The sequence below is a fragment of the Apus apus genome, chromosome 1 (assembly GCF_020740795.1).
Source record: "Apus apus isolate bApuApu2 chromosome 1, bApuApu2.pri.cur, whole genome shotgun sequence".
Taxonomy (NCBI): Eukaryota; Metazoa; Chordata; class Aves; order Apodiformes; family Apodidae; genus Apus; species Apus apus.
Window position 1 is genome coordinate 65,365,731 of NC_067282.1, and position 12,659 is coordinate 65,378,389.

Genomic DNA, 12,659 nt, shown 5'->3' on the forward strand with positions numbered 1-12,659 from the left:
CCCTTCTGCCTTCCTCCGCTTCCACAATTCATTAGCCAGACTGTTCAAATCTGGAGCAGGCACAGCATCCTTCAGACTTCTGAGGTTACTTTTGCTGCTCCTGTCCTTCATACTTCAGTTTGTCAGGAAAAGCAGCAACAGAGATTTAATGGGGTTTTGAACAGTTTTGTTCAGGATCCACAACCCTCCTGCTAGTTTCATCTTTTATCACGCAAGGCTCTCGGAAATAGTTTCTAACACAGACTACTGTGCTCAACATGTCTGGTTGGGACAGTGTTTCTTGGTGGACTGTCATGATGCAGTTTTGAAGATCTCTGAAGGAAATGGAAATTGGGCTTAATTCTCCACAGAGCTACCTGTACAGTTCTATATGGAAGGGAACAAACTAGCGGGGATGATATGCTAATAAATCAGCTAACAAGGGAAAATTGGAGAGCAATTCCCCCTTTTCAGATAGCCTCAGGCACTCTCCCATGCTTACCGCTCTTCTACATGGAATATTAAAGAGACCAGAAGGGTGCTTGATAGTAACGCTCGCCTGTTTGCTACATTGCTTTGTAGCTCTGATAATAGAGACAGATCTATGTCAGCAGACATACAGCTCTCTGAATGATGAAACCTGTGTGGCAAAGCACGTGGTTAGATTTCTGATTTAACAGTTTACTCCTAGCTGCTTGCGAGTCACAAAAGTGCTGCATGAACAAGCATGACAAACCTAATTCCTGGGCTTGCTCTATCCCTGCAACAGCACAGTGATTTCTTAGGGTTTTTTTAACCTAGGGAAAGTGGATGGAGGAAAAAGCCCTGGCCATGAGTCAGTGTGGCTACTCTTATTGCATCACCTTGATTGATTGATTGCTCTGAGGAGACTGAAAGGCACTCCAAGTACAGAGGATGATCCTCCCCATCCAGCACTGCCCCTTCAGGCAGATACGCAGCCCCTGCATTTCTGAGCTGCCTCCAGTCCTGCTGCCTCTCAGTTCTGCATCTGCAGTAAGCTGGGAAACGGTTGGTACTGACACTAGAGAACTGGTACTGGTCTGAAAATACTTGGTCTAACCTGCTACGGTCTTCACTGGGAAGAGCATCATGCAAATGGCATAACTCAGAGCTACAAATTGGTATGAGGTGGGCGGTACAGAACTACCCAGCATTTACCCGCTGGGCCTCCTGTTCTCTCTGCTTGAGTTCCCAATGAGTCTGTCTGAGAATCTTTCCCACAGTCTTTGGGTTATTAAATGCATCATAGCACATATGGGGACAGCTATGTAAAACTAAAATGTTTCCTGCATTTAAGAATGTGCTCTGATCTTACATTTTTGGTCTGAATTATTAAAAAAAATTAAAAGAATGAGTGTATGTGATGATTGAAGACCTTACCAGGAGAAAGTAATGGGTTTTACCCAGTTAAAAAGAGTGGAAGTGAGAATATAATGTCTCTTGATATTCATAATAACAATAATAGCTTTCAGACATATGATATGATTCTGAACTGAAGGCCAGTTAATTGCAGAGAGATTTTCCCTTCCCATTAATCAAAGTCAGCACAGAACCAATAGAAGAAATGAAGTTAAACCATCTCTACCTGTGTGCTTATTTGGCACCAGTTCCTGGTGCCATCCTGGTTTTGGGACTCACCATTGCTCTGCTGCCTTACAGCAGTGCACATGCAGCAACTTAGCTGCCAAAGTTTCTAATTCAGCTTCACTGATGCCTTGATTGCCTAAACGTACAATCCCAATTTGTTTTAATATGTGAAACTGCATTTCACAGATGATGATGATGGGTGAATTTATTTCTGTGGAATTTTGGAGCAAAATTCCCATTGACTTCAGCAGGTACTAGATTTTCATCCTGTGCTTAAAATGTTCGAGACATCCATTTTTGTGACAGAGCTTGTCTTCAGAAAAAAAAATTGTTAGTACAATAGAATCACAGAATCATTTAGGTTGGAAAAGACTTTCAAGATCATTGAGTCCAACCATTAACCCTACTCTCCCAAGTCCAGCACTAAGCCATATTCCCAAGCGCCACATCTAGACAACTTTTAAATACATCTAGGGATGGTGACTCAACCACCTCCCTAGGCAGCTTGTTCCAGTGTCTGACAACCCTTTCAGTGAAAAAGTTCCTAACGTTTAGTCTAAACCTCCCCTGGTGCAGCTTGAGGCCATTTCCTCTAATTCTAACACCAGTTGCTTGTGAGAAGAGACCAGCTCCTACCTCTTTACAATGTCCTTTCAGGTAATTGCAGAGGGCAATGAGGTTTCCCCTCAGCCTCCTTTTCTACAGACTGAACAGCCCCGGTTCCCTCAGGCGGTCTTCATGAGCCTTGTTCTCAAGGCCTCTTCCCCTTCGTTGGACACGCTCCAGCACCTCAATGTCTGTGCCCAAAACTGGACACAGTATTTGAGGTATGGCATCACGAATGCAGAGTACGGAGGGACAATCACCTCCCTGGTCCTGCTTGCCACACTATTTCTAATACAGGCCAGGATGCCATTGGCTTCCTTGGCCACTGGGGCACACTGCTGGCTCATATTGAACCTATCAAGCAGAAGCCCCAGGTCCCTTTCTCCTGGACAGCTTTCCAGCCACCCCTCCCCAAGCCTGTAGCTTTGCATGGGGTTGTTGTGGCCCAAGTGCAGGACCTGGCACTTGGCCTTGTTGAACTTCATACAGTTGACCATGGCCTATCAATCTAGTCTGTCCAAGTCTCTCTGCGTAGCCTCCCTACCCTCAGGCAGATCAGCACTCCCTCCCAATGTGATGTTGTCTGCAAACCTGTTGAGGGTGCATTCTATCTCCTCATCAAGATTGTTGAAAAATGAGTGGTCCCAACACTAAGCCCTGGGGAACATCACTCTTGACTGGCCGCCATCTGGATTTAACAACCAGTTTGACTGCTAAAGACTAAGGCAAAGAAGGCGTTTAGCACCTCAGCCTTTTCCTCATCCTTTGTCACTCAGTCTCCTCCTGCATCCAGTAAAGGATGGAGATTCTTCCTAGTCCTCCTTTTGTCATTAATGTATTTATCAAAATATTTTTTATTGTCTTTGACAGCAGTAACCAAGTTGAGTTCAAGTTGGTCTCTGGCCCTCCTAACTTTCTCCCTGCATTGCCTTACTGCATCTCTGTATTCCTCATAAGAGGTCTGTCCTCTCTTCCAGAGGCCATAAACTCTCCTTTTCTTCCTGAGTTCCATCCAAATCTTGCTATTCAGCCAGGCCAGTCTTATTCCCCAATGGCTCATCTTTCAGCACATGGGGGCAGCCTGCTCCAGGGCCTTTAAGACTTCCTGCTTGAAGTATGTCCAGCCTTTCTGGCCTCCTTTACCCTTCATGACAGTCTCCCAAGGGACTCTGTCAGTCAGTCTCCTGAACAGATCAAAGTCTGCTCTCTGGAAATCCAAGGTGGCAGTTTTACTCACCCCTCTCCTTACTTCTCCAAGAATTTAAAACTCTGGAAGTTCATGGTCACTATGTCCTAGACTTCCTCCAATGGTTAATTCCCCCACAAGTCCTCTGTTCATGAGGAGCAAGTCCAGAAGGGCACCCTCCCTGGTTGGCTCCCTCACCAGCTGCATCAGCAAGTTATCTTCCATGCACTCCAGGAACCTCTGGGACTGTTCTCTCTCTGCTGTATTGTATTTCCAGCAGACATCTGGGAAGTTGAAGTCCCCCAAGGGGACTACAAGGGGTAGCAATTGTGAAACCTCTCCCAGCTACTTATAGAATACTTCATCCACTTCCTCATCCTGGTTGGTTGGTCTGTAACAAACTCCAACCACGCTATCACCCTTGTTGGCCTTGCCCTTGATTCTTATCCATAGGGACTTAACCCTATCATCACTTTCATTAGTTTTTAGGCATTCATATGTGTCTCTAATATAGAGGGCCACCCCACTGCCTCTTCTTCCTCTCCTATCCCTTTTGAAGAGTTGGTGGCCATTGACTGCAGTACTCCAGTTATGTGAGTCATCCCACCAGGTTTCTGTGATGGCAAACTATGTGCAGTTTTCTTTCTGCACAGTGGCCTCCAGCTCCTCCTGTTTATTGCCCATGCTGCATGCATTGGTGTAGATACACTTCAGCTGGGCTAATGATCCTGCCACCATTTTGGGGAGAGAAGTCCTAATTACTATCTGACCATTCTCAGCCACTTCCATGGTTACTAACCTATTAGTGAGCCTTGTGTTTTTGTTGCCACATGTATCACCATCTCCCACCTCAATTGGATGGCAGAGTGAAGGCCATCCTTAGGCTCATCTCTAGTGAAACTCATAGTGGGTCCCCAGTGTAACATTTCTAGCAAGGGTCATTTAAGCTGGCATTTCTAGTTAAATTATGAGGAACACAGAAGTAATGACCCTGCGTTTAGAAAACTTCCATAAAACTGGGTGATTTGTCTATTTGTCAGTAAGTGAAACCTGTGATGTACTGAACTGCACTCGTGATTATTTCTGAGCTTTGGTAGACATATGGGGTGGTACAAAGGATATATTGTACTTAGTTAATTAAAAGCAGATACTGTGCTTAGTGAATTCTGCAGGAGGCATCAAAAGCAGAAGAAGAGCAGACTCAGTTAGCTTTACCCTAAAGGTTTAAGCTGGTCCAGTGAAGAACAAATTCAGACACCTCCTAGGTGTGAAAAAGTGAACATCAGCAGAAGTTTGGGGTTTTTTTAACATGACAAAGAACTTAAACTCTTGTGCTCTGTATCTGGTCTGGGGTAGGGTCAGGAAAGCAGGGAGTGAATGAAAGAGATGAGCAGTGTTGGAAGGAGGACTATTGGCTAAGGAAGAGCCGGGCAGGTGAGATACTGAGCATGAGTGATGCCAACATGAGGCAAGCAGTGACTGGACAGACATAATTGCTGCCAAGTCTCAACGTGAACACTTTTCTATTGCACCTGCTCAGTCAGAAGACTCAATAGATAAAAGTAGTAAAATGTTGCTGTAAATGATGCAATTTCTTCTCCTAAAGTCTCTTCTTCCAGAAAGCTCTTAAATCTTTCTTGACATAGGTTACTCAAGAAGCTTTCAGAGGGTAACATCCTCATTCAGGTGAGCTGGTTTCCACATGTCCAGATCTCCTGGACTCTGGAGCTAATTTTAAGTTGCCAACCCTATCCATGGCCATATGAAAGAGGATGCTTTGCTCTGCCCCTCCCAGCAGTAACGCACCTGTACACTGGAGTCCTGGACCAGACAGAGCTGCTCTTGTATCTTCTGGAGCTCCTCCTGCTGCCACCGGATGTTGGCCTGCAGAATCCGGGTCCGCTGCTCTAGCTGGTCCTTTATGGTTTGGAACATGCTGAACTGTGCTGAGAACTGAAGAAGAAAAAGGGGGGGGGGGGGAATCAGTCATTACAATACAAACAGGTCTCAGTAGAACATTGTTCTGGAAGAAGTTATTGGCTTCTTGATTGAAAAGTACAGCCAAAGGAATAGAAGACTTGTTTGTAATATACTAACATCAAGGCAGAGATAAATCTTGTCTATTTTCAATTTTATGCACATATATTAAATTGCCTCAGTTAGAGTGATCTGCTTACAACTGACCCTGTTCTGTTAGGGAATTATCAGAAGGACCGTTTTTGAGAGTATGCTACTTAAAAAATTTCAAAAGCATCTTAACTGGATGGCAAACGAGCGCATTATTTTTATTAGCCTGTAGTTTTAAGCCCTTAGTGTGGCGTAACTGTATATTCTGGATGTGTTTTACTAATGCTTTCATTTTTCTGCACAGAAATAGCCATGCTGCAATGGTTTATTCTGCTGATGATTTATTATAGGATCATGCAACAGCTGATCATGGAAAACATTTTCTAGATTTCTACAGCTGAGTAGTAGTCAAGCTACAGGAAATGCTCATTAGGTTATTTTCATACATGATCTAGAAAGAACAGCTCAGCTCAATGGGAGAAAGGATATTCTAAATAATAATAATATAAAATGGAGACCACTACTCAGGGTCAAGGAGAAGCTGCAGCTCCAGTAGCAGCAATACTTGGCACAAAATTGAATAGTTCAGTAAGCACAGAGGGGACAAACACCACAATAAACTCCTAGTTTTATTTGGTGTTTTTGGCTACAAGTCAAAGTTCACTAAAGTTAATTATTACTTTAATAAGCTTTGGAACAGTCACTTTGCATGAGCTCATATTCCAAAAGTAAAAAGACAGGATTTAAATAAACCAAACCGGACAACACTTCAAAGTCTGTAAACGTCTCTGTAATCAAGTCATCCAAGGCCTTTCTGAAAGTATGGTGTGTTGTGAGTGCCCAGACAAACAAAAACCAGTAATTTTGCTGTGACTTGAAACTGGTGCCCTGTTCCTGTGACTGTTTAGCAGCTTTGCTCTAGGAGAATTGATGCACACTGCTGAAGCCTTCCTGTTCCATGGAGGTGCACTTGCTTACACCATTTCTGGCTTATTAATAATAAAACAGAAATGGTAACAAGAAGGGAATGAAGGAGAGCTCTGATACTATCAACACTGTACAGTTAAATGAAATTTCTGGCCAGTTAGAGAAATCTAACTGTGACAGGTCAGATATGTATCAGCTAATTGCTTTGCCTTAAACCAGCTAAATGCATTAAATACCTTCACATTCCTTTCAGGAAACAGCTGAAATCTCCATGCAAATGGATTTTAGGTGAGCAAGGATGAGGGCTAAGGTTCATTTCTATTCACCAGGTGGAGGGTGGTTTTCCTGCATGATCCAGATCATGAGTTTCCCCACTTGGCAACTGAGAGGGGAGTTTCATGGCCAGCCCTGCTTAGGAGGAAGGAGGGCTTCTAAGGTGGCACATCTCATTGCTGGCATTGGCCCTCCACTCTATGAAGCTATGGCTTGATTACACGAGATGCAGATAATTCCTGCTTTAAGCTGGGTCTATATAGGATTTTTTAAAAAGTGAAGTCTTGCAATCTACTTCTCCCACTATCAACGCTGTTAGTGAGGACTATTCTTAGGTCTTTAAAAGGGTCCTTATCAGAAAGGAATTAAAAACAATTGCAGCCAAAAGCTGCCTGGCTCGCTGATGGCAGTCTTCATGAACACGTGAACTCTTTCAAGACATTTTGGGAAAGGAACATGATTTTCTTCAATTCATAAATATATGGAATTTTGTAACAGATAATCCTATAATAATTTTGTATTTCCATGAGAAACAAAATCCATTTCATAGAATCATAGAATCACAGAATGGCTAAGGTTGGCAGTGACCTTAAAAGATCATCAGGGTCCAACCTCCCTGCTGTGAGCAGGGGCACCTCCCGCTAGAACAGGCTGCACATCCAACCCAGCCTTAAACACCTCCAGGGAGGGGGCTTCCACAACCTCCACAGGCAACCTATTCCAGCACCTTGCTACCCTCACAGTGAAGACTGTATTCCTGATGTCTAACCTAAATCTACCCTCTTTCAGTTTAAAACCATTACCCCTTTTCCTATCACTAGCCTCTCTGGTGAAAAGTTTCTCTCTACCTTTCCTGCAGGCTCCCTTGAGGCCTTAGTTTTGAAATTGAATTTGCTTTGCAAAGTTGCATGCAAAAATGTATTGCTGTTGATTTTAAATTATTCCTTAATTATTTTTTTTTTTAGCACCTCCATATATTTACCATGCTTATTTAGTATTGTCTTTTTGTTCTCTTATTCATGTGCTTTTTGTATTAATACACTTAACAGTAACAATTAGCTAGTCTACTTCAGTGAAAGCCATTAACAGAAGAAGACAAGGAACTTTCTTCCTTTTTTCTCTTTCCCTCTAGCCCCCAAATTTGTTGATAACTCTAGCCATGACACCTGTGATTACAGAGCTTCTGTTGTTTTTGTACAATGAGCCACTAACAGCAATTGACCTGCACCAGAAAGTACTTATCTCTAGATCATTCACTGCTTTACTAATTAGGGGAGAAATCTGTAATTTGATAATAAATTAGAAGAGCTTAACTAAAAATATTTCACAGAAAACACTGCACAGCTTTAACTCTGCCCTTTGCATCAGATGGACGAGCTGTCTGTCTCACTTGGGTATTCACAAACTTCTGTAGGATCCTCAGGAAAGTCCATGTTACCTACAGAAAAGTGCCAGCTTTCCACATACAGGCAAACATGGAAGACTAAACCTGTGAGATATCTATAATTGCAGAGGATCACCAGTTTAATCAAGGTTTTTTAATGCAATAGTTTTATCTGATTTATTGAAAAATAATTTTAAAAAGTGATGCTTTTGGGATCGTGTCAGCAGATGTTCAGCCAGGGATGGGAACAATCCACCAGGATTGATGCACCAGCACTGAGGGTCCAGACAAGCTGTACAGTCCAGGGAGAGCGACTGGCACTGCTGTGCCTCCTCCCTGCTAACATGAACACCTGAAACAGGCCGTCTGGAACGTGCCTGAGAAGCATTTTTCTCCATGTAGTGCCACTACAGGGCACCGGGGCTACTCCCTCTTGCTAGGTGCTGGGGGTCTGCAGGCAGGGCAGGGGACCTACAGGATGGTCCCCTATTTCAGATGCAATGAACAAAAAGATATACACCTTAAAGACATGCTGTTCCTACAGGTTTCATGACAACAAGTAGCTGGGTAAAGAAAAGAGACTCTACTGAACCTTTCTTTTCCGTCTGTCTTCCAACATTCCACCCTTCTGGCCAATGCTAGAGACATGGAACAGAGTCACGAGAGTCTCAAAAATACCAGGTTGCTGTAATTTCATGAAAACTATAGCTGAGCAAAGGAGAGAGGAATGCACTTGTACTTTCCTCCTGGGGGAAAGGCTGGGTCTGTGCTCCAGCCTTGCAAGGTGCAGCCCCTGGGTAACCAGGTTTCATTAGTTTTGCAGCTCACTGAACAACTTGTTTGTTCTTTCTGTCTTCTGCATAACACCTGTGTAATCGCACACGGATTATTAGTGCTAATTATTATTCAGTCATCAACATCCGCTGTGTTGTAGGAGATTTTAATTTATTACAATGAGGAAGGCAAACAAACAAATATTCTAATAGGGAGCACTTGGTTTAAAGTAAACCATTTACATTCAAGCGACATCTAGTACGGTGCTGGCTGTTCATTCAGACAAGCAAGGCATAAGCTAAAACCACATTTCGGCAGAGACAAAACCATCACGGCTTTTGCTTGAAAGAAAACTAATCAAAGTTCAGGCAGATGGTGCCTGAGGCAGCAGCTAGCTGCTTGCTGCAGATGTGATTGTGGCTGCTTAAAACGTCCTTCCCCAGCCCCTGCTGCCCCGAGCTGCACGTTAGCCCCAAGGACGCCCATCAGAGAGCTGGGACCCTGCGTGGCCAGGCTCAGCATGCTGCCTTTCAGCTCCTGCCATTGGTCATCTTCAGCTGAGGGAGAATGGCAGAAAGGCAGTGGGGAGCAACCTGCACAGCCCCTCCTCGTGGGCTGGCAGCAGGGCACCCAGCCATGCTATTTCTAAAAGCAATGAGCTTGGGTTCTGCCACTGAACGCTCAGCGAGGAAACCGAAGAAATGGTCGTGGTGGGAAGCACGTGTACCTGGGTTCCATCCCTCACTTGCTTAGTGCTGCAGGCACTTTGTCTTTTAAATAATGGATCATCTTGCTGTAGGCTGACAAGTTTATTATTTTAAGGTGGGAGGTTAGCGATTGAAGAAAGCAATTAATAGTTTCTGAAAATCAGCCAAGTCTGTGGAGAATTGATACCTTTCCCAGGAGTATCTCCACGGGGTGTGAGCCTCCACAACCTGATCTGCAACATCCTGGTGGTATTTCCCTACTCCACATGAAGGGAAGCTCTGTCTTGAGCTTTGCCAGGAGCATTGCTGAGACTTTGATGTCAGCTGAGAAGAGGGCTGTCTGTGTAGACAGACCTGTAGTTCAGCCCTCTTTCTTTCACTGAGATTAGGTAGCTGAACCAGTGGCTCTGTCACTGGATGGCACTTTGATTTGGCTGAGAAGAAATGGAGCTGGGGTGCCCAGTAAGAGTATTTCACTGGGAAGGGGAGAGGCAGTGAGGCTCTCAGTAAACAACTGGAAAGCATTTATTCACCAAGAGCTTTGATGGAGAAGAAAGGAAGGGGGGGGCGTTTAGAAAAAAGTCAAACAAAACACACATGGGTTTATAATAAATAAACTAATTGAGGTTTGGAAGTGTAATAATGAGTAACGGAGAGAAATATCTGTAAAAGAAAAGGAATGCTCAGAGCAGATAATTGATATGCTGTTTCTTTGCTGCATGCTGGTGTGGAGTCGTGCAAAGAATATTAAACATGGAAGATAAATGAGAATTTGTTATTTTAAAGCAGGGAACCTCAGGACTTTATATGTTTTACATGCTACAGGAGATATTTTGTGAGGGAGTACAGGATACCAATGGTAGAAGCAGCCTAGGTCCAGGAATACACTGTCGTTTCTAAAATCAGAGGATGAGGGGGTGTATCATCACAGCATGGACACAGGAGAGAGACAATGTGATAGGAACATGGTACTCAGATTTGCTCCTTTAAAAATCCACTGCAAATGAAACACTGAGGTATGAGTTAATAGATTTCACTGCAGGAATTTGTCTCCAGTGGCATCCTCATCATTACTGGCACACTCAAAAAAAAAAGGGTTTTGTTGAACTTGCATATCCTTTACTGCTGATTCGTTCTGCATCAGCACAGCCAAAGAGGTGTTTTTAGGAGTACTGGGTGTCTTTGTTAGTTTTTGGTTTAAATTCTCATTGTGACTTTGATTTTGATGGGACCTGATTCTGTAGCAGCGAAGTTGAAAACTCTTACCATCTGTTTTTTGTCCTCCTGTGAAATAGACGTGAGTGCACCTGAGCCTACACACACCTGGCCTTCTGTTCTGAATATCTGTAGGCAGATACATGTTTAAACACACAAGTGTACAATTCAGATTACTTGCCTGTAATATTTTAAGCATTTGAGAGCTGGCTCTGGGATTTTAGCTACCAAAGAGAAAACCTAAAAGCCCTGAAAGACCTGGACCCTATTAATCAATCTATTAATTAGATGAAAGCAGAAAATACCAACAGATAGACAAGTGACCTATTCCATTTCCAAATCCCCACCTAACCTGTGCAAGAGGTGCAGGCTGATTTTGCAGAGTTGTTGGAGGCAGCAACTGCTGTGGGAGAAGCTCACATGGAGGCTGAGAAGGCAAAGAAACCTGGGTTAAAAACAAAACAAAACAAAGCTTAACTAAACTAAAGTTTATTTATGAGTTTGGCTCCTTTAAATGTTAGGTTTCTTCTAATACCCTGGCTTTTGTGCAAGTAATTTTTAATTGCTAAGCTGTGTATGTGGCACATGCTTTGTACTGTCGGCCTACTTTGATGACTCTGTGTGAAGTTACCTGAAGAGCAGTAGGTTGACTGAGTCTGTGCACGGATAAGTCCTGCTGCGCACTTGGTGTTCTTGGCAAGGGAGTGTTAGACTCTGCAATCAGCTTTGTTGGTGTAGCTGCAAGAAAAGTACTGGTGAGTTCTCACACACTGGAAATCATCCTTGTTTGAAATGGGATTTACAACAAGACCTGGCTAGAAATGATTACAGCCTGGCTAAATTCCAGAGGGAGTCAAGGCTGTTCTTGTTGACTTCATGGCACTACAATTAAACTGATAAGGAAGGCAAAGATAAAAGTAAGTGAGACAGATTATGATTCTGTGCTCCAATGAATGGAGCAAAAGGACCCAAGAGCTGTTCTAAAACAGCTGGAACTCCCTTTATATGAGCCAAATAACTGTAAATTTAGCTCATTGGCTCTTCTTCCAGATTGGGGAGCAGAAACAGCGTATAAGGTGTGCCCAGTTCTTGGCTGGAGCATCCTGAATCTTGGCCAGAAGAGAATCATGCACAGGCTGTTATTACTCTTGTAAGTCTAGAGAGGCTTTGTATTGCTCATACTGATGCTCTCAAATCTGAAGATGGGAGTCCTCATTTTCATAACAGATTGAAACAGCAGGACTCATGGCTAGTCCCAGTACTCACTTTCCAGTGTATGGGTGGTTGCGCTAAAACCTTCCCTCTTGTACGTTACCATTTCAGATTATGCATTTAATTGTCAATGACAAACATCATCAATACCTCATAAATAACTGTTAAATTAGCAGCTGTGGAATATAGGCACACATTCTGTAACTTGGCTGAATTAAAAATAATGCAGTAACTCAGGGATGCCACTCACATGCTGGGTCCGACTTGGGTGTGTGGGAAGATTTTGGTGAGCTCCTGGATGACACTGAAGGTGTCCGACTAGTGCTGAGGATTGAGGCACCAATATCGAGTGCAGTAAAGTGCTGTTCAGGATCCAAGCTGGAGCCACTGTCCTAAAACAAACGAACAAATAAAAAAAAGGAATAGCTATTACATCTGTCAGGGCAGAAATATTTTGAAAAGCTTCTAGTAATGGCTGCATACCCAGTTCTTTGGCTGGCCTGCAATGACTTCAGCAGAACTAATCCCAGGTAGGCCAACAAAAGACCTGGGCACAAGTGTTAATGTCCCTTCCAAGTAGCATCCAACTAATGCATTTTTCAAAGAGCTACCAATGATAGCCAGCTACTGCCATGGTCATTTTGTGCCTCCAGATGTTTTTCTGAATCTTTCTTTTGCATTCAGTTGGATGTGACAGCAAATGCAACCTCTGTGAGAACCT

General features: G+C 43.4%; 1 protein-coding gene across 3 annotated transcripts in view; it reads right to left on the reverse strand.

Moving 5' to 3' along the window:
• Positions 1-12,659, reverse strand: part of NPAS2 (neuronal PAS domain protein 2) — a 114,355-nt gene that overhangs the window by 9,979 nt on the left and 91,717 nt on the right. The window contains exons 13-16 of one of the 3 annotated variants that reach the window (XM_051640342.1): positions 12,189-12,330; positions 11,358-11,464; positions 11,079-11,153; positions 5,186-5,332 (exon numbers count right to left, since the gene is read on the reverse strand). In XM_051640342.1, the coding sequence (XP_051496302.1) occupies positions 5,186-5,332; positions 11,079-11,153; positions 11,358-11,464; positions 12,189-12,330 (471 nt within the window). Of the gene's footprint in view, positions 1-5,185; positions 5,333-11,078; positions 11,172-11,357; positions 11,465-12,188; positions 12,331-12,659 lie in introns of all 3 variants that reach the window. The other 2 variants (XM_051640331.1, XM_051640353.1) reach the window with 2 other exon arrangements.